Source organism: Lactuca serriola, chromosome 5 (genome assembly GCF_051521515.1).
Source record: "Lactuca serriola cultivar US96UC23 chromosome 5, Lser_US96UC23_V15, whole genome shotgun sequence".
In the NCBI taxonomy this organism is placed as follows: domain Eukaryota; kingdom Viridiplantae; phylum Streptophyta; class Magnoliopsida; order Asterales; family Asteraceae; genus Lactuca; species Lactuca serriola.
In genome coordinates, this window is record NC_136412.1 from 29,533,528 (window position 1) to 29,560,937 (window position 27,410).

Below are 27,410 nucleotides of genomic sequence, written 5' to 3' on the forward strand. Positions count from 1 at the left end.
CCGCCACCTTCATGTATCCTTCCTCCAGCCGCTGCCATCTCTTCCATAGTCACCTTGCACCACCAAGACATTGTGGTGCCGTCTGGTTGAAGACAAAATCCGATGTTAGACATCATGGAAGCGGATGATCGAATGGAGCACACCCGAGATGTCGCTGCTTCTGTTTTCGGTGGAAGCCGACACCCTCTTCGCATCTTCTTCCGTTCCGCCACCTCCCCGTCATGTTCTTCTCTTCCCCGTTCTCCTGTAGCTCCTTCTCAGTCATGACCATTGCCGTTTGGATCGTTGCTGCTGCTCCAACGTGATTCACTTGTAGAGATCGGGAGACCCACTGCTGCATCTTTGTCGATAGTCGTTGCTGCCTTATCTCGTCACCACCTGCCAACATGGGAGGTTGCTGTGAGTTTGTGTGGGTGTACAGTTCTGTTTCAAGTTCTTGTGGTGTGGGGATGCCTGACCGAGAACCGAAAGAAATCACCGCCACCACTGTGAGGTGGTGGCTGCCATCATGAAACCGTTGCTACCGCCACTTTGCGCCACCAGGTGGGTGGTTGGATCCGTTTACAAGAAAGAAAGCATGTGGGTGTTATTTTGCTTTAGTGTGTGTATGTGTGTAGTTTGGTTGGCTGGAAAATCAAGAACAACCACCACTACCACCGTGAGGTGGTGGCTGCCGCCACGTACGACCGCCGGCCACCACTAGGGTGATTGTGTGTGTATGTGTGTTTATCTTAGTGTAGTGTGTGTGTTTATTTTTGGGATTTCATTGTAAAAAATGTAATCATGACAGATAATGAAAAAGGAAACTCAAACCACCACCATAGGGTGGTGGCTGCCGCCTCCTGCTGCCATCGGCCGCCGTGTCGGGTGGCGGTGTACCCCATTGTGTTGTGAGTCGCTGGGATGTTTGGACAAGAGACTAAAACCCTAATGGGCCTTGTAAGCCCTAATGGGCCCAATGAAGCTTAATGGACCTAAAAGCCCAAGCATGTGACTAATGGGGTTAGTGAAACCCTAATGGGTCTAATAGACCCTAATTGACCTAAGGAAAACCTTAATGGGTTTAAGGACTTGGTTTTGGACCCATTGGGCTAAGATGGGTTGGAAAACCCTAATGTCATGAAACCCTAATTTGGGACATATTGGGAGCGCATCGGGATTATTTAATTAACTTGAAATATTAATTAACAAATAATGACAAATTAACTTAAAGGAAATATCAGACCTATTGGATTAAGTCCTTAATGGGTTAAGTAGGGACGCTTAACCCTAATCGACATATATATGAAAAACCTTAATTGGAATTGGGTTCTTATTGAGCCACTTATTGAACTAAGTTGTTGTGGGCCTTAATGGGCCACTTGGGAACATGTTATGGACTTAGGAAATCATTGGGCCTTAGAATAAGATCCGTTAGAGAGGCTTGGGCCCAATTGGGAAAATTAGGCCATAAGTGGGCCACAACTGAGCCCTAAGGATTATGAGAGGTTGGGCCACAGGAATGCCTAATGTTTGGACTAGAATGATTGGTTGGGCCTTAAATCAGTCCATATGGAGGTTTGAGCCCAATTTGGAAAATTGGGCCATATGTTGGGCTTTGATTCGTAATTTAACTTTCGGGGATTTGGATTTGGGCCTTGAGTTGAATCAAGCTAAGATAAGGGTAAAACAGTCTTTTACCCTAAGCTTGGACTTATGATTTTTGCGTTGGAACCCAATTATTAAGTTGGAGATATTTTTATATTGACAGTTTGGGAATCTGTCATCCAACAGTTGGGATTATGTATGCGGGACTTCAGCAGTGCCAGGTTAGTCTCCTCACCATACCAATGGGTCTAAGGCACCAATGCCTGCCCATTTTATGATATGTAATATACTAGCTGAAGTTGTATTATGTGGCATGTTAGCTAGTTATGTGATAGGGAGTATGCTAGTGATTATGTGGTATGCTAATTGATTTTGTGGTACGTGATATGTTAGTGGTCTTTGTGATACTTGCATGGAAGACCTCGGAGGTTTCCCGAGGCACTTAGGTGTAAGACTTTGGAGGGATTCCTTGGCATCCTAGGTCAAGACCTCGAGGGGTTCCCGAGGCACTTAGGTGTAAGACCTTGGAGGGTTTCCTTGGCATCCTAGGTCAAAGACCTCGGGGGGTTCCCGAGGCATTGGACTAAGACCATGTGGGGGTTCCCATGGCACCCGGTGTAAGACCTTGGAGGGTTTCCAGGGCTTCCCTATATGTTTATATGCAAGCCTAGTGCAGCTGATATGATTTACGTGAGTATGTGAATAAGACCTTGTAGGATTTCCATGGAATCTTTATATGTGTATATGCATGCTTATGCGATTGTTACGGTTTATGTAGCTGTTATAGCTGATATGGGCTGTGTGGTTACGTGGATTGTGTAGGGTATGCTCTGGGGAACTCACTAAGCTTCGTGCTTACAGTTTTGTTTATGGTTTCAGGTACTTCATTTTCAAAGGAAATGAGCCGGCTCGATCGCAGCGCATCACATTATGTTTTCCGTACAGGAGGTTTTTGGGATTAAACTCTGATATTATTTTATGACGATATGCTTAATTATTGATACACTGGTTTTGACATGAGATATTATTATGAATGTTTTATACTAATGGTTTTATGTAATAACTTAATGAGTAAATTACACAAATCGTCCCTCATGCAGGTGTTAAAAAGCACGTTCAATCCCTATTTTTCATAATTAACTCGGACCGTCCCTCGTTTGGTCAAATGTTACGTGTTTTATCCCTCGTTAGTTTAAATATACATGCTTAATCCCTTGCAGGACATAAAATGACAATAATGCCCTTTTTAATTTTATTTTTCATTTATTTTTAACATTTCTGATTATTTTTAATTATTAAAAAATATATTTTAATTGAAAAAAAGTATACCCATACCCTTCCCTCCCAGCATATCTATCTCTCTATCACTTTTGTTTCTCTCTCATTCACAAACAAGAACAAAACTCAAGAACTCATGTTTTTATTTTTCTTTTTTCTCTTTCCTTTATTCTTTTCATAACCAATAACATAAGAACTCAATAATTAAACCTCAAGACATCGATCTATATTTAACCCTAGAACTCGAGGTCTGAAAATCACTTTTTAGGAAAGGGTTTGTTCTTTCTCTCTGATGAAAAACACAAAAATGAGAGATTTTTTCTCGAGTCTAGAAACAAACACACACTTTTCTGGGAATCTTTTATTTTTTCTTTCCTTCCTAGATCGAATCCATTTCCAGCGACGTATGAAGTCGCTGCCTTGCCGGAGAAGGTGATTCCCAGATCTGCACTCCGTCGCCTCGTCTTCTTAGTATTTTTGGGTAAATTGCACAAATCAAACCTCTACAGGACCACCACTGATTTGTTCTGAATCAAAACTGAAGTTGTAGGTGAAGAAGATGGCCGAAATCTGACGCTGATTCCACTTCTTCTCCCATATGAATCTTCTTCTTCTCTAATTTCCATATCTATAGTAATCCCTACTCTGACGAAATATCAGTTTGAGTTTCAGATCTAAATGCAGATCTGATATGGTGGTGGTGGTGGTGGTAGAGATCATGTCTATTCTGCCTAAACTACCAACACTATTTTTATGATTGACCCCTGAAGCATTTTTGTGGCGTAGTGAGTTTTGAAAGAAACCCTCTATGATTTTGGTTTACCGATTTAGGGTGAAGGTGAAGAGGGCATGATGGAGGCTCGCCGGTGTTGGGAATGGTTGATAATAAGGAAGACAAAAGTAGAGGAAGTCGGGGAAAGGGAAGGGGGTTATGGATATTTATTGTTTTTTTCTTTTCTTTTAAATCTAAAAATAATAAACAAATAAAATAAAAATAAAAAATAAATAAATGAGGGAAAAATGGTATTTTTATGTCTGGAGTGATGAAGCGTGTAAATTTTAAAATAACGAGGGACGGTCCGAGTAAATTTTTGAAAAATAAGAACTAAACGTGCATTTTGGTCCCCACACGAGGGACGATTCGTGTAATTTACTCTAACTTAATTAAAACGAAATTTTTGGTCTGAAATTTTGGGTCGTTACAAAGTTGGTCCCCCGACTCGTCGAGTAGATCACTAAAGTTCCCGTGAAATGTCGAGTCTAATCGGCGAGTTGGGCCTCCAACTCACCAAGTCCTAGAGTAAAACACAAATTTCTGAATTTAAATACGTACCAGGAACCGGGTGTTACATCTTGAAAGGCCAACAACTACAAGCTAAAAATAAGAGGTATTCTTCTAACTAGTTTTATGTTTCATGTACCAAATTTGTATGCTAGTTAGAGGTTTCATGCTTTGGATAATTTTTTGTTGCATGTATAACTAGAGAAAACTTACATCCAAAGCATTACGGTTGTATGTGCACCATAGGAGTGTTATAGTACACAAAACCCAAGAGTGTAGTACCCATTTCTTGCTTGCATGAGCTAGTTAGCTGTTGACTACGTTGTGAGGTGATTTCTTTCACTATACTATGTATGATGCTAGTTTTCTTTGTGATACTTAAATGTAAGATCAAGGTTAAACCGTTGGCATTTATATGAAAGACCAAGGTTTGGCCCCTGGTATTTGCATGTAAGATCAGGGTTTGGCCCCTAACGATTGTTTGGAAGACCAGGATATGGTCCTTGGAACTTGTACAAGTAAGGAAAATGATTTGGTCCATGGAAGGGGGTAAGACTATGATTTTCCCCATCACTACTAGAAAACAACCCTTTAATGACGAGGAAACAATGACACGCGGTGATTTACGATACTCAAAAGCTTGTGCCCTAAAAATAATATCATATCTTCTAAAATCTGAAGGATAGAGGACACGCTTTTGTACATGCCCTACAATTAATGTCCAACAAAAAAAAGAAAAAAAAACGGAGGGCACTTATTTAAAAATGGGTGTCGTCTAGAAATGTCGCTTTATATTTTTTTTTAATAAAAGGCGTGTTCTCTTCTTTTGCATCGGGGGAAACGAAAATCCCAAAAGTTTGAAAGGCCGCCATTGTTATCCTCTACCTTATTTCCACCGTTCCTTTCTATATATCTCTCTCTCTATATATATATTTCTCTCACTCTAATACCCAAAAAAACCCTAATATCATCACCAATCCTCTTTTCTCCCACAACAAAATCGCAATATCACCAAACTCTGATCTCGTCTTTTGAACAGATCAAACCCTCAGGGTTATCGATTTCTCTATGCTGATGTGTGGTGACACAAACAAAGAGTGTAGCGCCTCTACCTTTCAATTTCATTTGTCGGTTGCTACTTCACCTTCTTGCTCCGCCGTCCTTTCGTTCAAAACTGTGTGCTCACCGGAAACCCCGCAAACGTTCATCATATCCTCAAGACTAAATTCTCAACATACCAAAAAGGCGATATTTTCCGGTCAACCCCCTTCGATCTGCTTGGAGATGGAATCTTTAACGTTGATGTGGACGAATGGAAGTTCCAGAGACAACTTTCCATCCATGAAGTTAACACAAAGTCTCTTCGCCATTTTGTCGAAAATGTTGTCGATGATCAACTCAACAAATGTTTAATCCCAATATTAACCACTGTTGCTACTAATGATACGATTCTTGATCTCCAAGACATTCTTCAAAGATTTGCACTGGATAATATTTGCAGAATCGCTTTTAGGTATGATCCTGCTTACTTAACTCCATCGCTTCCAAAAGACAAATTTGCAGTTGCTCCAAATCGACTCTTGCTTTCTCTCTCACGGGGGGTTTCTTTGTGCGTTCCCTTCACCTCCGTTGATGTTGTTTTTCAAGGCCAGTCTGGATAATCAGCATCATCAGTGGAGATCTCAATGTAAAAAGGTAGCGACTTTTTTGGGTTCCTGTTTGTAAGTAACTTATTTGGCAACAATAAGGTCAACAAGTGATATTATCTCAAAATGGTCAAATTTTGCATTTGCTTTGGTGAGGGTTCATGGATTTGAGTATTTTTGCTTCATGTTTTCTTGGATTTACCTTTTAAATTTGTAAATTTCAAAGCTTACTAAGATATTTGCTATCTATATTTCTATCAGGAACATGGTGGAGATCTCAATGTAGCTTTTAATGCACATTTCACTGAAGGAGATAGAAACATGTTAGTTTTCTTCACCATTTAATAAGCTCTCAACTTCCATCTTACTTTCTGACTCATATTTCACTTATATTGTTATAGTAGACAGGAAACCTCCATTGGTGCTCCACCTGAGGATTTCATGGACATAGATGATCCGACTCTTCCATCTCTGAGACCTCCTCTCTCCCTCTTTCCTTCTGCAAGAGATATCAACATCAACCCATTCTCTCTTCTTAATCCAAACTTCACAAGAAGTATATTCGATAGTGAGTCAGGGTTCAGGGGCAGTGAACCATTTGTGTCTCATCCAAGAGAAGTGAGGCAGATTCTAATTGAGGTCAAGGATGGTCCAAGTACAGAATCAAATCATTCTGGACATGCTCCAAGAATCGAAGATGTCACAGAGACAACAACAAAAAATGTCCCAGAAACTCGTGCACATGTGATAATCGATGATGATGATGATGATGAAGACTTTCCAACTTCTCTTCCATCACATGCAGGTGTAAACACTCATTTGACAGCAACTGTTCATTGAAGAAGAGATGATTCGAGCTGCAATTGAGGCTTCCAAACAGGATTCCCAGATGAGTCAAAGGGATGTTGTTGTACCTAATCTATGGCAATTGGAAGATCCTGATTTAGCACAAGTAGTTTCTCTATCTTTAAAGGTTTGTTTCTAATCTAATCTCATTTTATGTTCTTTCCTTCATCCTTAACATTGATCTTTTCCCCTTTGCAGACTGCTGAGCAAGAAAAAGCCTTACGCCAGCTAGGATCTGAAGTGGGACCATTAGAACCTCTTCTAAGTTTGAGCTGGAAGAAGTGGATACATTGGCAGCATCAAATGGAAGGTAAGTAATAAGTTTCTGAACTAGTGTTTGGTATGTAGTAACCGAAAAGGGAATGGAATGGAATGGAACATTGTGTTGGGACCCACAAATAGTTTATTTGAAACATATTGGAATGTAAAATATGTATCCAGATGAAGTTGAAGATGTAGAAGATCAACCTTTGGTTAGAAACAGGATTTTCTTTAATTTTAACAAGAATATAAATATTTGAAATATTTTATAACTATAAAACATATTTTCTTTAATTTTAACAAGAATATAAATAAGATAAAGGTACAAATTTTGTAACTGTTAGAAATATATAAAATGTATTTTTATTTGTTGTTCTGTAGTAAAAAAATATACTATCTATTTAGTTTAATCTAATCTCAACTCCCAAGTATGTGTATTTTTACAATAAGAATAATTAGATTAAAATTAAAATTTGTATGTACTAATTTTCTTGTCTATAATGAGAAACTACATAGTTATTTACATTTGATTTCAGTTATATGGATTCATATCAAAAAATGATATAACTTGAAATTGAGAGATGAAGCTAGAAATATTATTTGAACACTATAACCCCCACATCGGATGCCAATGCTACCGACACAAACGCCTTTCACATTGCTTAGCCTAAGAAATCCACCATATCATTATCAGAAGTAAACACGTTGTTGATTGATACACATATCCTCTTCACACAATTCATCTTTCTAAAATATTAGTAATTTATACGTTTCTTGCTGATATAGGTGTAAAATCAGAGCATAAACAGAGCAAAAATGTAAGCCGTTTTGAAATGTCCTGCTATTGTAATGCATACCATTTCCTGGTGATATAGGTGTCAAATCAGAGCATAAATAGAGCAAACATGAATACCATAATGACTTTGAGGTTTTTGAGACGAGAATTTAATATATAAATGTTTAGTAATGTGAAATATGTGCCCCGCCCATTCGTTGTTCTTCGGTAATTTATCAAATATTCCTTATTCCATTTCCAAATTTTTTTGATACAGAGGCGAGCTTTATGTCATATATCAAAGGCTTTTACTAGTGCAGGCTCAAGATTGGAGAAGATTGGGCATGGTAAGCTTAGCATATAAATAAGACATTTTCATATTTGAGGCATTTTTTTACCATATTTATTGTGATAATTTGCTTACTAATGTGTATGATGTATTAGACTCGGAGAAGGAGAGTATTCCCCTTGAACCGAAGGTTGCGGAGGAGCCTATTGATACCATTCTTGCCTCGTTACAACGCAAGGCAAACCACACTCTTTTTTATCTTTATTTTTCTACATAAGTATGTCTTTTCAAAAGGCTCCTTTTTGTTAATCTTTACTTGTTCCTTCCAAATATTATTGCTCTAATGGTGTTCACTTAGATCATGTTTCCTTTTCTTCCCTGAAAATGTAATCATATTCAATTACACAGCAAAAGGAAATGTTACAATCGGTCGTTTTACCAAATTATTGACATTAAGACCTTTCAACCCTTCATTTTTCGTTGCTTTTATATTGTTATTGTTAAATTGACAATTTTGCCCTTACTTTTATATTTTTGCTGCAAATGAACTTTTTTCACCTACTTTTATATATTTAGTTTTATTTTAAAATAACCATTTTGTCTTTGCTACCTGTGTAGATAAAGAACCCGAAGTTGATTAAAGAATTACCCTTGCATGCACAACCCAAAGCTGATGAAATCCACGGGGTGATGTTCTAATCAGAAAAATAAACTTCAGTATTCTAAGAAGTAAAATAAACTTCAGTATTCCAGAGAAGATATATATATATATATATATATATATATATATATATATATATATATATATATATAAATTACTCTCATCCACTGACTATTTACTCATTCACTCTCCAAAGGGAAAGCTCTCATTAAGACGCATTGACCGGATTTACGTTGTTGGTCAACGGGTTTGACCTATATCTTTCCTTCGCTTTTTTCCATCTGTATATTTATTTAAAATGTGTAATGTAAATAGGAGCCTCACATGGAGGTGATGTCCCCTGTATCAAAAGGTGTTCAGATGTATAATATGAATAGGCTTCTGGTGTTCATGTATCGTGAGTTTCGTGCTCTTCAAAAACGTGGCTTGACATCTGCCATTCGTGCCAATGAGTAATCTGCATAGTTTGCAAATGTAGCTGAAGTTTCTTTAAGAAAGAGGTTAAAGTTATTTTGTGATTTTCAGGTGAAATTTTACTCTTTACTTTACCTTTTTACCCATAATACCAATATATTAACAGTTTGTTTTATATTTATGGAACCAATCACCAGAGGGGTTCATGGGTTATGAAGCGAAATTTTCGTATTCCATTAGAGGAGGAGCTTAGAAGAATGGTGACACTAGAAAATGTATGTTTTTCACTTTTCTTCATTCTTTATCTTTATCTTCCTTTTCTTTTATCTTATTTTTTTTGTGTGTTAGGCGTGTGCTTTTGAAAGCATGCTAGCTGGAATGTACAGAGTGAAACTTCTAGGAATCAACATGACTCATCCATGTGGTCTCTCCTCTGCAATGAATCAGCTCCCTAGCTACTGAAGCAATAGCTTTAGCTGCTGCTTCCCACATCGAGCGAGAATTACAAATAACTCCCTGGAATTTAAGCAACAACTTTGTTGTACAAATCAGGTAAAAAAACAAAACAGGGACTTAATACTTAACTGGATATGATTTATTGGTTTGGAGTCTTAAATATTGTTGTTTAGGATAGAGGAAACATTGAAAGATTGGAGATTAATGGTGTTGGTGATCCATCTGGTAGAGGAATATGATTTAGCTATGTTTGAACTGCTCCCCAAGGCTCCAGTTTCAAATAACATTGCAAAGAAAAAAAGTTGTTATAAATCTCAAGGCTCCAGTTTCAAATAACATTGCAAAAAAAAAGTTGCTATAAATCTTGTTTACATTGAGACACACATTAGGCTATTAGAACTATTAGTTTGTAAATTTCTATTACAACTTCTATTGATTTGTTTTATCTTTCCATGGAACGATTATTTTTATGACATTAAATTTTATGTAATGGATTGAATTTTTCGTATATGATATTTTATTTTCTATTATGAGACATTGAATCCAAACTTAATTTGAAAATTAGTAAATCTATAAATAATATTTTTTTTAAACATTTAAAATTACGATACGCAAAAATGTGTGTCATCTTCATTTATGACATGGCCTTTCTTGACAGGGGCTTTAATGATACGTAATGCGTGTCGTAAACACGCGCGTCGTAAGGTTACGACACACGAATGCGAGTCGTCTTCCTTTATGACAGAGCCTTCCTTGATACGCATTTGCGCGTCGTCTGAGCCTTTTACGACGCGCAATGAGCGTCGTAAGAGCCTGTTTTTCTAGTAGTGCATAACACCTTCTAGAGGTTGAAATAGATTTGTTATGTATGTATGATATGTTTTATTTTGGGGAACTCACTAAGCTTTGTGCTTACAATTTTGTGTTTTAAATATTTCAGGTACTTCTGGTTCCTAGAGGAAGAGTCTAACATGATTACATCGCATCCACAATCGATTTCATACTATGATTTTTGTTGCCACTCTGATGTTATTGGAAATACTTTTGATAATCTCTATTTTTGAAAGTAATGAATGAATCTTTTGGTTGATTTAAAAACAAATTTTTTTTCTAGTACTTTTGGTATGTTACAAACACTGTTCCATAAACTCAACATGCGAGTTCGGTGGCCTAACTCGACAAGTGTGTACCGATGAGAGAGGAAGAGAAAAAAAATTCAAATTTAAAAAAAAAATATATCATTTTTTAACTTATTTTCGTTTCTTATTAAAGGATTCAAAATCTTAACCATTTTTCAACCTTTATAAATACTAACAACTACCTTATTTTATAACACACAACAACCTTCAATCTCTCACTCAAACACTCTCCATATTTTATGGAAAAAATGGGTACTATCTATTCTCAATCCAACCCAAAACACAACCACTTCAAACCCTCCATCACATACCTTTTTCCCAAATCAAATTGATTGTCCTATATATTGAACTAATAGTTTTCATTATCTCGGTACATACTACACTTAATATCCTATTCATACCCAACCCTAATTCCAATCTCAATCTCAATCTCAACCCCAATTCCAATTCCAATCTTAAGTGTAATCCCAACCTAAAGATGACTTCAACCCATTTGACAACCTTTTTGACTCTCAATTCCAATTCCAACCCCCAATCCAAAGCCAATTCTAAACTCACTCTCAACCCGAAACCGTACCTGAAACGGAGTTTGAGCATGAAGAGATTTCAACCTCAATCAGAACCCAATAAAAAAAAGGAAAAGCACCTTCTAAGAATTGAACAATGGAGGAAGAAGTAGTGTTGGCTCGTGCTTAGGTAGATGTTTCTGAAAACCCAAAAGTCGGGAACAACCAAGATGCCCCAACTTTTAACACAACATTACTAGGTGTTTTCTCTTAGAAATGAAGCTTGGAGATTACATAAAAAAAAAAAGATCAAGTTTGCTTGAAGTGGAGAAACACCAACAAAGTTGTAATGAAATTTAACATGATATTTGTGAGCATTAAATGGCAGACAAAATGGTGCAAACGAATAAACAATATTGCATACATCTACGGTACTTTACCGGACTGATAAGGGGCACCTTTCAATTTTCTTTATTTTTGGAATATTAGGAAGTAGTCGAAAAATGTAGCAAGATATCTAAATGTACTTCGGAGTTATTCACAGGTGGTTCTTAAAAAACTAAAACTTCTAAAACCTCTTATAGCCGATCATCAGATGTGCATGTCGAGATTGACCTCAACGAATATGAGTCTATTAAGGTTCCATGAGATAATCATCCGCTGGGAGGAGGCCATGCAATGAAAGGGTGAAAAGGTTGCAAGTTGTTCGAGTGATATTGAAAAAATGATGACCGAGATGAACAACTTGAAAACTACTTTGGAGCAATACTTGAGTGTTGCAAAAGAGAAGGAAAAAACCATGACACGGAAATCTTAATGAAATATACTAGTAATTTTACTCGGCGTGGAAAAAATTAGCGTTTAAGGCCAAAGACGTAATTGCAAATAAATATATTATGTTCATATTTTTAATATCTATGTTTCGTGTTTTTTATGTCTACGTTTTATTTTTCATTATTTTAAGTGTTATTGTAATTTTCCTTTGAAGTTAATTGAATTTCAGTATTATAAAAATTAATTTGTTTAAATTGATTATTTTTCATATAAATTAATTTTAGTTTAAAAAAATATAACATGATAAAAGTAACAAAGGTGCCTTCTAAATAGCATGGCCTATATCAGAAAAAATTTACTACCGCAAAAAAGACCACTCTCTACCTAACAAATAACAAAAGAGACAGGAAGCAAAAATAACAAATACGTGTATTAAAAGAGACAGGAAGCATCGTGCTTTAGAGATGCAGCAAAAACCGACCTAAAAAAGGTAATTGTAAGACTTGGCTATTTATGACCAAGCAAATAAATCTCCTCCTCCGATGAATCATCACCTTTACGTCATCGTTTAGAGAATAATACTCCATGTCAATATTGGAGTGGATGTCTCTTGAAGAATCTAACCAATGGCAATGTGAATGATGAGGGTAACTTAACTTGTACAAATCCTTTATCCTATGCCTCACATTTCCATCTCTTGCAGTCTCTTAATATTTTCTTTATAAATTGCTTTTTTAGAGTGATTTTGACACCTCGTGTTTCTTATGCCACACATTCGAAAAATTCTTTCTTTCGGAGGCAGAGCATCATCATTCGTCAATATGTCACTGATAAAGTTTCAACTTAATTTTTATCTTTCACTTAAAAATTCATTTAAACCTTGATTAATGTTTTGTGAGACAGACAATCAAATGAAGAAAAAGGGTAAGGTTTATATTTATATATCTTTCAAAATAAAGTGGTTTTGGTTTTATGTAGCAAATATGTTTTGAACTTGCTTTTATTATTATTATTATTATTTTAGTTTTCCAGCTTAAACGTTGTTTCTTATCTTCTTTAAGAACATATAGAAATGAAGCAAACTTGAAAAAGAAGATGTTAGTTATAAAATGACCTTTTGTATGGGAGAAAATATCATTTTTTTTCTTAATCGTTTTACAAGAAGTATTTAATATGGGTGATGATCCATTGATCCATACACAATATTTTTTTAGGTACAACCATGTAATCCATATTGTATACAAATCTTTACCGATTAGTATCTACAAATTACCGAAATTTCATAAATAACCGTATATTTCGCAGCTGGTCACTACAAAAAGGTGGAAGGCACCTTAAAATGGTGATTTGTCCCTAAATAATATCGTTTTTGCATTTTGCACTTTGTAAATGGGCTCACTCTACAAACATAGTGCTAACTATGGAAAGACGCACCATATAAAATCTTCGTGCAAAAGTGAACGTTGTAGTATGGGGTGATTTCGTAGTAAATCGTTTGGGGGGCAAATCGTCATTTACAGTGCCCACCAACAATATTTCGCAACAATCTAACGACGTAATATATGACTCTGTGAAATTTCATTAATTTTTTAATTATTTCTTGTATTATGATTATGATTAAGGCTGTTTTTGGGATTTGCCTAAACACGAATGAGATCCAGCACTCGAACAGGATGGTAACCATTTGTCTAAATTCTTAGAAGTTTAAGAACAAATATTTTTTCTCTTAGAACTATATGCCCCACTCAAATATTGATGTAGATATTTGATGTTTCTATCAACATTTTTGTTTGTAAAAACTTAAAAAATATTGAAGTTTTAAATGAAGCTAAAGTTTGAATGCTAAACAAAACATTTATTATTTATTATAATTATCTTGTTTGGTAATTCATTTTTTAATGCTTAATTAGTTTTGATCAAAGATAATGAGATTTAAAATGAAATTACAGGATAAAATTTTATAGATTTGAATATTTTACGAACTAGCAGAGTTTTTTTTAATAAGAACAAAATAAGACATGTCATATAGTAAACAATTAATGGGAAGCCTTATCATCGAATGAAAAAAAAATGTATATAGTAACAATTTAACTTTTGTTAACATCCGATCATTTTCTTATAGATCATTAATTTATCAGTTAACTTGATTTCGATGTTTAAAAAATACTTATACATTCAGTAATAACTTATGTTTAAACAGTGAGTTTCTCAAATGAAAGTTCATGAAGTCTTTTAGAAAATATTTTTAAACAAAAAATAATAACCTATCGTAATTTTTAAATACGAAAAACAAATTTAGTAGTAATTCATATATATAAAAAATAATAATTAAATACAAATAGCAAAAATCATTCCCTGGCTATATTATCAACCTTTCGTTTAATTATTCATTTGTTATCTGCAAATATTATTTGATGGTAAAAACCATCCATTCCGTCAGGTATCTCATAAACGCAGGAACCGTACAACAAAGCAATAGGAACCCAAGGAAGCCGCTTACTGGTCCACGTGTCCATCGACCGACTGCCTTTTCCACCATATGCCTAACCCGACCCGAGCCCCGAATTCCACTAACCAAGAAACCCGAGATATTCCGTGTTACACGAACCTACATGTGCAGTCACTTACGTGTCCTCGTCAAGGACACTTCTCACGATTTTATTGGTTGAAAATTTTGAACGATGGGTCCCACAGCACACTTCGCTGCCATCCACAGAACAAGAGTGACTGCTACTTTAGGTGGACACGTGTAAGTCTCCACCAATCAGATTTTTTGTGTGTCGAGTTGGTTCGCGGGCACGGGTTATTATATAATATTTCGCCGGTTCAAACCAAACAAAAAGAAAAGAGAGAAAGTTTGAACCGTTAACTTCACACGTGTTAGATCCTTCTTGTACACGCGGCCATTATCTAGGGCGTCCCTTATCACCAATGATAACATCAGAATATTTTCAGATCTTGTGTGAAGATGTCGCATCTTTGCCATTTTAAAGATAAGTCACTAAAATAACTTATGATTAATAAACAAACTATTTGCTTTCAAACAAGCAATGTGGATATTTTGACAAAAACAGTGAAACACCTACTGTTTTAGTATGCAGATATTTATTTAATTAAAAGAAAATTTAATCTAACAATATATATATATATATATATATATATATATATATATATATATATATATATATATATATATATATATATATATATATATATATATATATATATATATATATATAAAAGTTTGAAGTGTGAAGTGTGATATTCCAATTTCATTTTGGATTCCTAAATGATCATCATAATGTTATCTTAGCGGTGGTTTTTGTTAAAAATGATTTAACTAATAACAATTTGATTATCTCTACTCCCCTAAGTCCGATTTTTTTTTTTCGAACACGTATATTCAAACACCCGATGTATTATTTCGTTAAGGGAGTGTTTGGATAAATTATTTTTAACTTATTAACTTATTGTTTATTTGCTTATTGCTGTGGGAATAGACATTTTTTTAAAATGTGTTTAATTTAGCTTATTGTGGTGAGAATAAGCAATAAGCAATAAACATTTTAAGTGTTTGACAAAAAAAAAAAAAAACCAGCTTATATGAATAAAATAACCAATAAGCAATAAACAATAAACAATAAACATTCTCTCCCTTGCTTATTAAAATCAGTTTATTTGGCTTATTACAATAAGTTGTTTTTTAAAGACTCATATCCAAACACTAAAATTTGTTTATTGCGGTGAGATTAAGCAATAAACAATAAGCAACCTATTTTTTCCCTATCCAAACACCCCTAAGAATTAATTTAGATTTATTTGAATTTGTTCATCAATAACTAATTTAAGATATTTATAATATATATTATTCTTGTTTTATAGGACTTTCTAGCTTTTTTCATTAAATGTATTTTAAGTATTTAATGTTAAATAAGAAAGTCTTCATTCACTACTAGAAATTTGGGTTTCAGAGACGGAAAAATCCGTCGCTATTCTGTCGCTAAAGGACGTTTGCGATGGATAAGCGATAAACATACTCTCTAACCAATTAAAGTGTGGCTAAAACCTAGCGACAGATTTAGCAACGGATTACTTTTTCATTGCGACGACCTTAGCGACGGATCAACCATTGCAAATTCGTCACTTAATACAATTATTTAGGACATCGGCGACAAAACTCAGCACCATTAATCTGTCGCTAATCCGTCGCAAAACTCTATTCTATGTTTTTGTATTCTGTCGCTGATCCCTCTCAAATTTAATATATGTTTTTGTTTCTTTTCGATTGCTGATCCGTCGCAAATGAGTAATATCAACTCTTTTTTTTGTATTACAAATCTAAAACAAAAAATAATTATACAATCCCAAATCAAACATTATCATTTCAATACCAAAAATATCAATTAAATATAGAATCCAAAACCAAATATTAACATTGAAATACCAAAGTTAAACACTCATTGCTATTTGATTTCAAAGTATAATATAACCATATTTATGTATTTCCTCTCATATTTTGCATTTCCGAATACATCTTTTCTATTGTTTCATATCTTGCATCCGAAAGAAGGATTGAAATGGAATTGGATTCCGATTCCTGTTAAATCTCATTGAATTAGGCGAACCAAGTGCCACTTACTTATTCCTGCAATGAAAGGAGACTTTGTTGGAAGCATTTGAAAGCAAGTGTTGGACCAGAATGGAATTGAATTCCCATTCCTACCAAAAAGTAAATGGTCATACATGTTGGTGAAAGATAATACTATGTTTGCATACTGGTCTTCGGAAATTGTGTTCTCTCCTGACATTTGATTCTTTGAACTGCCCTTCTTTAGCATTTATTAAAAAAGATGCAATATTAACAACATTTTTACCATTTATTAAAAAGGAGGCAATCCTTTTAATTAAGAAGGAAATTATAGAACTAACCTTCATGGTTTCTAGATTTTGCCAAATACCACCCAACACTACTGCAGGTACCACCCAAGAACTTTGAAAGTTGATATCAATTAAAATTGTGCACATATATTTAAAGTTTTTATCCATGAAAATTATTGATTTACAAATACCACCCAACAAGATGTTTAATTATAATGATTTTTTTATAAAAAAATATTTGGGTTTTTAAAAATTACATACATAAATTTGTTTATATTGCAAATTTTTATTCCATTCTATATGATGTAATGGAGAAAAAAAAGCCCATTTTCAGGAATTCCTGAAAAGTAACAAAATGGAAGGAATCTCATTCCATCTTTGGTAAAAAAACAACATTTTTTCATTCCTATGGAATGAACTATTCCATTCCATTTATGATTCATGCATGCCAAACACTACTTAAGAGAAAATAAATTAAGTAAGGAACTTACTTGTTCTAGTTGGCATCGGCCTTCTCCTTAACTTCCTGTAATTTTTCTTGAGCCACAAGACTTAGTGACTTCTTCCTGTGGTCCCTCCCCTATAATCAATATATTGAAACTCGGACAATGTCTACACATAAAGGACTTGCAACCCTATATGTGACAAGTGTAGAACTTTCTTCCCCTTTTAGCTTCTGTGTTGGCATTTCTCAGAACACAAGGTTCACCACAAGTAAATGCAAGGAATTGGCGTATCTCCTGCATTGCCAAATTACCATATTACCCTTTTTATCCCAAAACTCGAGAGATAAGATAGTGGGCTAAAATTAACCAAAAAAATATTACAAAAAGCAAAATCCCAAATATGTAAATCCTTTTTTAGGGTTCAAAGGAGGTGTCTCGATCTCTTGTCTATGCAAAAGACATAATAAGATGGATACAAAATTTGACATCAAAAAACCCAATAAATACCTCCTGCTGCACCTTCATCTCCTTGTTCAGTTAACCCTTCCTTGGCATCTCTGAATCAGGAATAAGGACATATGCGATTGGAAATGAGTTGCCACTTTAATCACACCATTGGCTTAAAATTAAATGCAACAAGATAGCAACATACTTTGATTTATTTCTGTAGCATAACCAATTGGGTCCTACTAGATGACTTTGGAAGAAAGCCTATTCAGATGCAAGTGTATCATGTATTCCACGATTAAGCTTAATATCCTGTGAAAATAGAAATGATGTTAGAAGATTATTTTCAAATCAAACTTAATTAGGTTTCAAAACACGAAATCCACAAGCTTAAGAGTTACATCTTGACAGCGATTGACAACACCAACATAACTAAGTTTAAGAGGAATTGTTTTGCCAAGCAAAAGATTGCAGGCATCAGTGCCTCTGTCCATGATATCCCACTGTAGTTACAGAGACAAACAACTGCTGCTTATGATATGCCTTACAATGAAACAATACAAAGTTCACAAAAGAAAAGAAGGAGAAAAAGAAGAAGAAGAAGAAAAAGAAGAAGAAGAAGAAGAAGAAGAAGAAGAAGAAAATGTTGACCTTTGTAATTACACCAATGGTACGATAAGTTGAAAAGAAAGGGTATATAAGAGTTTAAGAATTAGAAGAAAAAGAATACATTAACAAAGCATAGTATATTTGATAATTACCATCAGGATCAGCAATCCCTGCCATTTGAAGTGCATCTGAATTTGCCAAATCTGAATTTAATTTTTCATTATTTAACGAAACAAAGAAGTGTTGTACTAGTTTCTTGGAGTGAGTACAATATCAGCAAGAAGAGATCCATGAGGTCCCCAAGTCTTATTGCTAGTAGCATCAAGAACCAATGAAAACAAAGATTAAAATGTTAATAATGTGAGGTAAATGATTCAAAAAAATATAAATGAAAAAGGGAAAGAAAGAAAGAAAGTTACCTTATGTTCCATTGAATGAACTTTAAGAACTTTCTTGTTAACTCCTCTTTTACTGTATGGAATCAATTATAAGATCAAACATCATGAGGGCATAAAAAATTAATTACAATCTACTGGATTAGAAATTGAACTTACATGTCCCAGACAGTTTGATCAAAAGCCATTTTCATTGTCCCCAAGAAGCATGCAAACACTCTTCAACTGAAACTATTCATGGAAATCAAGAGACTACTCATATCATAGTGTACCACTAACCAAGCAAATTGTATTATAAATTAAGATTACAACAATTTATAAGAAAATACCAAAGAGGCATATACTATGAATGTTTAGAACATCAATATATAGCTTATCTAATAATGATTTCTTAAAATACTTAAATATTTGATACCTTTCCTTGGAATACACTTCCTCCCATTGTCCACTACATGAATGCTTAGTCCATAACTGCACTTATAAGTGGATCCTGAAACAAGGAACCAAATTGCTACTTGTCACAGTAGGTATTATCATATTATTCATATACTGAGATGCTCAAAGGTTAATTTATCTCTATGGACTGTGGGTCTAGACATTATGGAAATCATGATTACTGTCGTTTTGAAATTAAGCCCCTTTTTAAATGCCTACACCCAATACAAAATTCATATCACTTTATATCTAAAACAGAATCCATATGATAATTTTTATAATCCAAAATATTACAATCATCAGGAGGTAGAAATTAGGGTTAAGATGATAATCAATATGAAAATTCTTATTGACTAAACACTAAAAAAATCATAGAAATTCATCCAGAGAGACTGAGGGCTTTAAACTCTAATAGAAAAAACAAATCGTGTGTAGACAACGAGAAAACCCTAGAAAAACCAAAATTAAGGAGTTCAGGAATGTAGAACTTAGAAAAACGAGTTGTGATTTGTGCTAAAAATGAAAGAGGGGTATATGGAAATAAAACTTACACACTACTAGAAACCAGTATAGAAGCTGATGAAGACTACTTTAGGTTTGCGCGAGTTTACGATAGAGGATATCCAACTGATCGAATGGCGTTGGCATGGAAATGGCGAGTCAACAATGAAGGTAGACGGACGACATGAAAGCCAACGAGGACGTGATTTCTAAGCTTTTCCTATACATCAAAGAGAGGCGATGCAAGTGGACGGTGGTGGAGCTGATTTTCCGGGCGGAGGAGGGATTCGAGTCGACGGGGGTTTGATTAGGGCTTTGGGAGAAAATTGTGTAGAGTTTTGGAAGAAATCATAGGGAAGGAAAATAAAAGCGTGGAATGAAAATAAAACGATGGAACGAAAATAGAAAGAAAAGCGGGGAATAAAAAAAGGAGTCTTCGATTTTCTGCGACCGATTGGCGAGGGGATAAAAAAAAAGGTCGTGTAATTTTTAGGAATCGGTCGCTGTTCCCTCGCTAAGAGGTTTTAATTTTGCGACGGATTATCGAGGGAAGGCTTTTGTCGATAAATTCTTACCAATCCGTCTTTGATTGCTCGGTAATACCTCTCTAAAATTCTGTAAGGGTTTTGGTTGAAATATTTGCGCGTTCCGTCACTAATCCCTCAGTAAGTCGTCACTGATTACCTGCGGATAGAATCCGTTGCTAATTTCGTTGCTGAAAGTCAGGTTTCTAGTAGTGAGTTAGGTATACGTTAAATTAGATATATCATAATGATAAATTCTTTAAAAAACGAACATCTTTTGTGGGTTCATTATTAAAGCCCGTATTTATGGAAGTTAACAAGATTTATTTTATTTTATTATTATTATTATTATTTTAAATTCAATTTCTAAAAAATGAAAGAATGAATGAAATAAAATATATAGTTTACATTAAACTTAACAATAATGATACTTGGAGCATTATAACATAATATATATTATATTATATGAAGCCAATAATTAAACATTTCAATGACAAAAATAATTGTTTTTAATCTTTTAATAAATGTTAAATTAAATTTTGTAATAAGTGATGTTTTAAAATAAGTTTTATTGACTTCTGGAGTTCAATCGTATGGTTAAAAGAATAACAAATTTATGTAAAGAACAAAATAAAATAATAATATGAAATCTTCAGAAAAAATATTAAAAAAAATATTCACTACTTTTAGATAAACTTTTATAAAAATAATAAAATTATATAAATTACTCATCAATATTTGATTAGCACAAATCATTTAAATGATTCTTAAAACACTGATTTACTGACTGTATATTTTATATGCAATCTTACCTGAAATAGATATTCACTTAATGATTGAATATTTGACTTGGATATTATAAAATGATATAGGTATGTTTTTTCCTTTTTTAAGTTAAAAAGAATAACAGAAAATCTTTGTGACTCCTTTATATGTGTACCATTCCCATCGTCTGATCTTTATGTGCATTGCCAAAGCATACAAAAACTTGGCAGAGACAGACAGAGAGGAGGAGGTGGGGCACGGTGCATTAAATGGACGGTAGAGGTGGTTGTTGTATAGCAAGATGCTCCAGCAGTGGAGGTGGTGGTCGGATGAGCATGAGTTATGGTATGTCGAAGGTGGAGAAAATAATGCTCAAGTTCAGGCCCATCGCACCGAAGCCTCTAGCTGCTGGATCTGGTTCTAGTTGCTCCACGATGGAGGACACCGATGGCTATGGAGGAACTCGACGACGTAAGCGAAAGTACGTTAGGGTTAACGGCAACAAAGCGAAGAAGGATACAAGTACTGTTTCGAAGAAACGAAAGGCTTCAGCGTCTTTGCCTTCAGTAGTTTCTGGTGGTGGAGACGCGGTGGTGACGCTGTCCTTGATGCCGGAGACGCCGGATCGGAAGGAGAAGTCACCGGCCAGGAGTTCATCAACTGAAAATCAAGATCTGGTCATATCTCCGTCCCCCTTAGTAGTAAACCGTAACAAACTTGCACCGATCTATTTTGATGGTCACGTGCGAGGAACGGAGAGCCACTTGGTTCCTGTTACCGATCATTCTGTTGCGATGGCGTCACCTCTACCACTACGATCGCAGGTTGTTTCCTTCGTGACGATGGAAAGCGTGACAGAGAAGTGGCTGAACGGTGACGGAATAGGATTTACAGACGAAGCGAGGGTGATGAGCATGGAGACGGACGCGTGTCCGTCATTCATCACGAGCAGCCGTGACATGGTGGTGTGGACGAATAAGGCGTATAGTGAGATGACGGCCGGTGGTGTTGGAGACGAGACGGTGGTGGTGGTGAAGAAATATAATCGGGTACCGATGCCGGTGTCTCTTCCGTCGTTCACGTGCAAGGTGAAGGTCACGTGGGGTACTGAAAAAACTTCGTCTTCTTCGAACCTCACGGCGCCGTGCGACGTGTGGCGGTTGCAGCACGGTGGTTATGCATGGCGGTTAGACGTTAAAGCAGCGCTGTCTTTGGGCCGCTAAATTAGCTGAAGTTGTGTTAGTTATACTTCGTCGATAAGCCTAGTTTTTTGCTTTTAAAAAAAAATCCAATGAAGATAAAGGGTGTAGATTAAAAGACAATTAATCCATATCATTTGTACATGTTCTAATGTTCCTTATTTGATCCTTAATTACGTTACTAACATTTATTTTAATGTTTGTTATATTGTATTATTAATATCTCCCTTGTCTGGAAGGGTGTGCTTGTCGAGCAAATTAGTTTATCCCACATGAGCTCGATATGTTACAATTACTTCAGGACTCTTCTTGGTGCCGTGGGCAAAAAAAAAAAAAACGAAACAATACGAAAAACTAAAAATAATTGAAAAACAAGCAATTTGGTGGTAGGTTCTGTACAAAAACCAAATACAGATGGAAAAACTTATTCAAGAAAAGTAGGCATCCAGATTTTCGATGGGTTCCCACATGTGTCATCTTCAAACAAATCCCCTACAAATAGTTAGTTATTTCCAAAATATTAGGGTTAACCATACTATCCAAACTACATCCCCTAACTCTTACGTTTTTCCTGTTGATGCACAATGATCCATATAACAAATTCAGGGCCACAATCATTTTGAAAAACTTTGATTTTTTAGAAATTAAATTGAGTTTGCACAAGTTTGATAAAGGCTGTTAATACCGAGTAGAAACCTGATTTGGTTTTTAATGGGTAAAACCATGTGAAACGTGAGTAATCATCAACAAAAACTACATAATATAGATAGCCATTTAAGTAAACAAGTACTGGTCCCCACAAGTCATAATGAATTAAATCTAAAGGAAATAGAGAACGTTTAGAATTTAATTCAAATGGTAATGAGTGTCCCTTAAAAAGCTGACAAGGTTTGCAAATGTTTGGTTTAGGTAAAACTAAAATAACATGTAAAGCACCTAATTTATTCAAATTAGAAATAACATCAAATAAAACATGTCCAAGGCAATTATGCCATAATTCAAAAGATGCCTTCTTAGAAACACTAGAAACTGCAACCAAAGCGGTTGGATGATCACGAAGCACATAGAGTCCCTCTTCACATATTCCTTGAGCTATCACTTGCTTGCTTTCCCTGTCTTGAATATGAGAAAATGGTTGCGAGAAGAGAACATCAACCAGATGATCCATGGTGAGTTTGCTAATAAACAAGAGATTTTTAGTGAGCTTAGGAATAACCAATACATCACATAATTCAAGTTTATTAGAAAGAATAGAACGGCCCATATGAGCAATAAGGATTTTAGCACCATTACCAACAGTGATATGCCTAGTACTCGAATAAGGAGTTGAAGAAGAAACATTTTCTGATGAAGGTGTCATATGAGTTGTGGCACCGAGGTCAACATACCAGTCTGGGTTTCCTTGAGTGACATAACATTTGGAGTGAAAGGCCTGTGCAAGATTATCATCCGAGTTTGACGCATTTGAAGCATACGTATGTAGGTTAGGACATGAGGATGCATAATGATCATTGGTACGACATAGTTGACAATGTGGGGGACGCCTACCCCCCACGACCCCTACCACCATTATAAGAACCACGAAAACCTCCTCCTCTTGAGTAGGATTGCTGATGGCCTCGAGAGGTAGTAGAACGAGACTGTTGATAGACAAAAGCAGCAGGAGGGGTGGTGCTGTCATGTATGGACTGAATAAAAATCTAATGACTATCCGCCTGAGAGAGTAGATCACGAAAAACCGGTGCATGTTTGGTTGTGCGAATAGCTGTGGAAATTTTTTCAAAAAAAGCACCTAACCCACAAAGGAACCAATGAAGTTTATCCATTTCATCAACTGGCTGTCCTATGGCAGTAAGTTGATCACACACACTCTTGAACTTCCTACCATATTCAGAGACAGAGGAAGTACCTTTTGACATTTTTCGAAGAGAATCCCTTAGAGAATGGATTCTTCCAACAGTAGAATTGTTGTAGGCTTTTCCGAGAGCAGTCCAGATGTCACAAGATGTTGTGAGACCAAGAATTCCAGCCGCTGCCTCCTCTGTGAGAGAAGAGTCGAGAAGAATCACAACTTTTTGATCAAGTTCATGCCATGAAGTATAAGCAGGGTTTGGAGCATGCTTATCATCAACGAGAATGGTAGTTAGAGGGGCAACAGAGTCTCTTGTGATGTGAGACATTAGTTCTTGACAGGAAAGAAGAGGAGGAATTTGATTGTTTCACAAGAGATAATTTGTGGAACACAACTTGATTGGAATCATGTGAAGAAGCGTGTTCATGGAGAAGGTTCCTGTTGGATTAGTGTCTAAGCCCGTAAATATATTTGGTAAGTACTTGACCCGGTTGTGCATGGTCCTTTTGGGTTGCCTTCACCAAAGCAACTTGACAGGGTGATTTATGAATAGAGAGGTTAATATGGTTTATTAATATATTATATGAATAATATATTATAGGAGAAATTATATAGTTTAATTAATATTAGACAAGAATTAATTTTGTGGCTAAAAGACATTAATTAAATATCGGGGACTTAAACTGTCAAATGTGTGATAGTTGAATATTGGGTTGAGGAGCCTCATGGACTAGGCATGGATGAAATTAGGGATGTCTCCATCCTAATTTTGTCCATAAGGGGCATATTCCAGAAGCTTCCTTGGATTGCTTAAGGCCTAAGTTGTCCATTAGGGTTTTAACTGAAACCTTAGTAGCACCAGTATAAATAAGTGTTGGGTTTTGAGCATTCTAACACTCCTAAGGTGTTCATGCAACCCTAAATTGTAATCTCCCTAAAATATGACCTAATTTTTTTTTTGTTTTAATAATACTAAAAATCACATCATCGATAACATATCAACAAAACTGTGGAACAAGTATCCCAAAAGGTCATAACAAATGTAACATAATAACTGTATCAAAACATATCATAGTTTCCGATGAAACCTCCGAGGATAAAAAGCTAAAGCTTTGGTGTGTGCAATGCTATCATCCCGAACTCTTCCCCTTACTAGCGGAAGTACCTGAAACCAAAAACTGAAACTGTAAGTACGAAGATTTGTGAGCTCCCCCAAACTACCACATACCATACAATGACATATAAGCAAATACTGGGCCCCGCCCGTCATCAGACTGAATTCCGGAACTAACTTGGGCCTCGCCCACTACATCTGGCCCCACCCGACATCGAACTAAAGTCCAGAATAACTTGGGTCCCGCCCACTGCATCAGGCCCCGCCCGACATCAGACCGAAGTCCGAAACTATCTAACATAGAATAATCATATATCTTAAAACATATACTGTATCGGGCCCCGCCTAACATCAGACCGAAGTCTGGAACATATAGCACATAACATAACCAAACATAACAGGCATGAATCATGAAGAGATCAAGCATACATATCTACTTCTCGGGACCCTCCCGGTATCGGACCGAAGTCCGAAACTACTATCTAAACAGGCCGACATTGTGGCCATATACCCGTTACTACTGGAAGGAAACTCACCTCGTAACTCTGGCTGCTGAGATGCTAAATCCAAAACTGGATGTCTGCCGCTCCGGAACTCTCCGAATACAATTCCCATAAACACTAAATCAGATACCGATAACTGAACTGAGGGTAAAATGACTATTTTACTCCTGATCAAACTCAAAGTCCTTAGTCAAGGTCAACAGTCCATGTTGACCTTAACTCGCCGAGTACCCTAGGCTACTCGCCGAGTTCCTTGAAACTCTTTCCCACTCGCCGAGTCACCGAGGTGACTCGCCGATTTCTTACGATTTTTCGATCGAAACCCTAAGGCCACCCGTCGAGTTTCCTTCTAGCAACACGACGGATACACACGCATTCATAACTTGGGGAAAACTCACCCGAATCGCCGGTTTGTTCATACAACTCGTCGAGACTATGGCAATCTTCATCGGACTCGCCGAGTTGCTCATCCAACTCGTCGAGTTCACGACCATCTTCATATGAATCTCCGAGTCAACCTTGCGACTCGCCGAGTCCATTTAGTCCTTTTTCCATACAGACTTGTTTTGAGCCATGCAGCGGCTCCAAATCACAGATACAAGCTTCTAGGGCATGCTTTTCACGTAAAGTTGCAAACTTTACGTGCATGCATGGTTATAAAGGCTCTAAATGCCTATTTTAAGTTCTTCATGGAGCTTCATGCTCAAGAGGGTACTCAATCATGATCAAGACTGCCACTTTATGCTTCTAGAATCCAAGGAGGGTCCACATCTGAAGTTACAGCTTCAGATCTAGCCCATAGCTCATCTTATCAACTTAATATTCCATGAAAACCCTAGAACTTAACCAATAAAAGGGATCTACAAGGAAATGGCGATTTGGGTACCTCTGGAAGATGATAACTGAGATAAGTGTTGATTCCCACACTCTACTTGCTCTAATCTCCTTCTCCTCCAAGCCTTCTCCCTCCAAAGATCCTCTTTTCAAGCTTTAACACATAAAGGGGCACACACACACACACGTATTAGGGTTTCACAAGAGCTCTCTAGAACTGTAAAAAGGCCCAAAGGAGGCTGAGGTTCCTTTAAATAGGGTGCAAAACCCCGAGGTTTAGGTTTTCATCTGCCCGCTCCTGCTCGCCGACTCCCAATATGGACTCGTCGAGTAGGTCACTTAACACACGATCCCATCCCACTGCTACTCGACGAGTAGGGCAACCAACTCGTCGAGTAGGGCTTAACCCAATAAATCTTATTTAAAACCATACCTGAAATCGTGGCGTTACATAAATACCTTGGATCTATGTTTTCACTAATTATACATGCAAAGGTGTTTCCAAGGTATTAAACCTATAACTAGCATACAAAGATGTAAACTACACAAGATACTAGTTAGTGTAACATACCTTTTCATATGGCTGGAAGCCTTGATGCATTTGGACTTAAGAGCTTAGCACCAATAGTGTGGAAGCCTCAAGTGGAATCACAACACATCAAAGAGAAAGGCAGAACTTGAGAAAGAATCTCCATGAACTCTAAAACCTTCATGAACTCCAAGAACATGCACCCACACACTAGTGTTAGCCGTTTTTAGGTCATCATATATGTATTTATATGTTTTGAATTCTAAGAGTCACAGGTAAAACCCAAACCCATACCCATGGGTTTTATGATCCATGGTTCATGTGGCCCAACTCTTTATGTATCAATACATAAACTTGGTCCAACATGGATCATAAGCCCAACACATATAAATATAACTAATTAACATAATTAGTCCCCATATATTTAATTAGTCTCTTTTTGATGACTAAATCAATTCTAAATTA

General features: G+C 36.0%; 1 protein-coding gene, 1 long non-coding RNA gene and 1 pseudogene across 4 annotated transcripts; all 3 read left to right on the forward strand.

Moving 5' to 3' along the window:
- Positions 1 to 386: 386 nt before the first annotated feature.
- On the forward strand, positions 387 to 8,258 carry LOC145049409 (uncharacterized; annotated as a pseudogene). The gene is made up of 8 exons (XR_013683275.1): positions 387 to 493; positions 1,751 to 1,808; positions 5,251 to 5,748; positions 6,055 to 6,116; positions 6,195 to 6,766; positions 6,838 to 6,949; positions 7,953 to 8,022; positions 8,120 to 8,258. The product of XR_013683275.1 is annotated as an uncharacterized LOC145049409 (transcript).
- Positions 8,259 to 8,806: 548 nt separating this feature from the next.
- Positions 8,807 to 9,994, forward strand: LOC145049517 (uncharacterized). Of its 2 annotated transcripts, XR_013683297.1 has the most exons (5): positions 8,807 to 8,872; positions 8,941 to 9,150; positions 9,237 to 9,314; positions 9,388 to 9,591; positions 9,669 to 9,994. It is a non-coding gene; the product is annotated as an uncharacterized LOC145049517 (long non-coding RNA). The 2 variants fall into 2 exon arrangements; XR_013683296.1 differs by having other exon boundaries at positions 9,388 to 9,994.
- Positions 9,995 to 21,067: 11,073 nt separating this feature from the next.
- Positions 21,068 to 22,294, forward strand: LOC145052271 (AtIII18x5-like protein). The gene has a single exon (XM_079000064.1). The coding sequence runs from the start codon at positions 21,184 to 21,186 to the stop codon at positions 22,135 to 22,137; it is 954 nt and encodes a 317-aa protein (XP_078856190.1). The 5' UTR covers positions 21,068 to 21,183; the 3' UTR covers positions 22,138 to 22,294.
- The last annotated feature ends 5,116 nt before the right edge of the window (positions 22,295 to 27,410 follow it).

What these genes read in the sequence shown, in the direction of transcription:
- LOC145052271 (XM_079000064.1), top strand. Translation starts at nt 21,184, where the DNA reads ATGGACGGTAGAGGTGGTTGTTGTATAGCAAGATGCTCCAGCAGTGGA.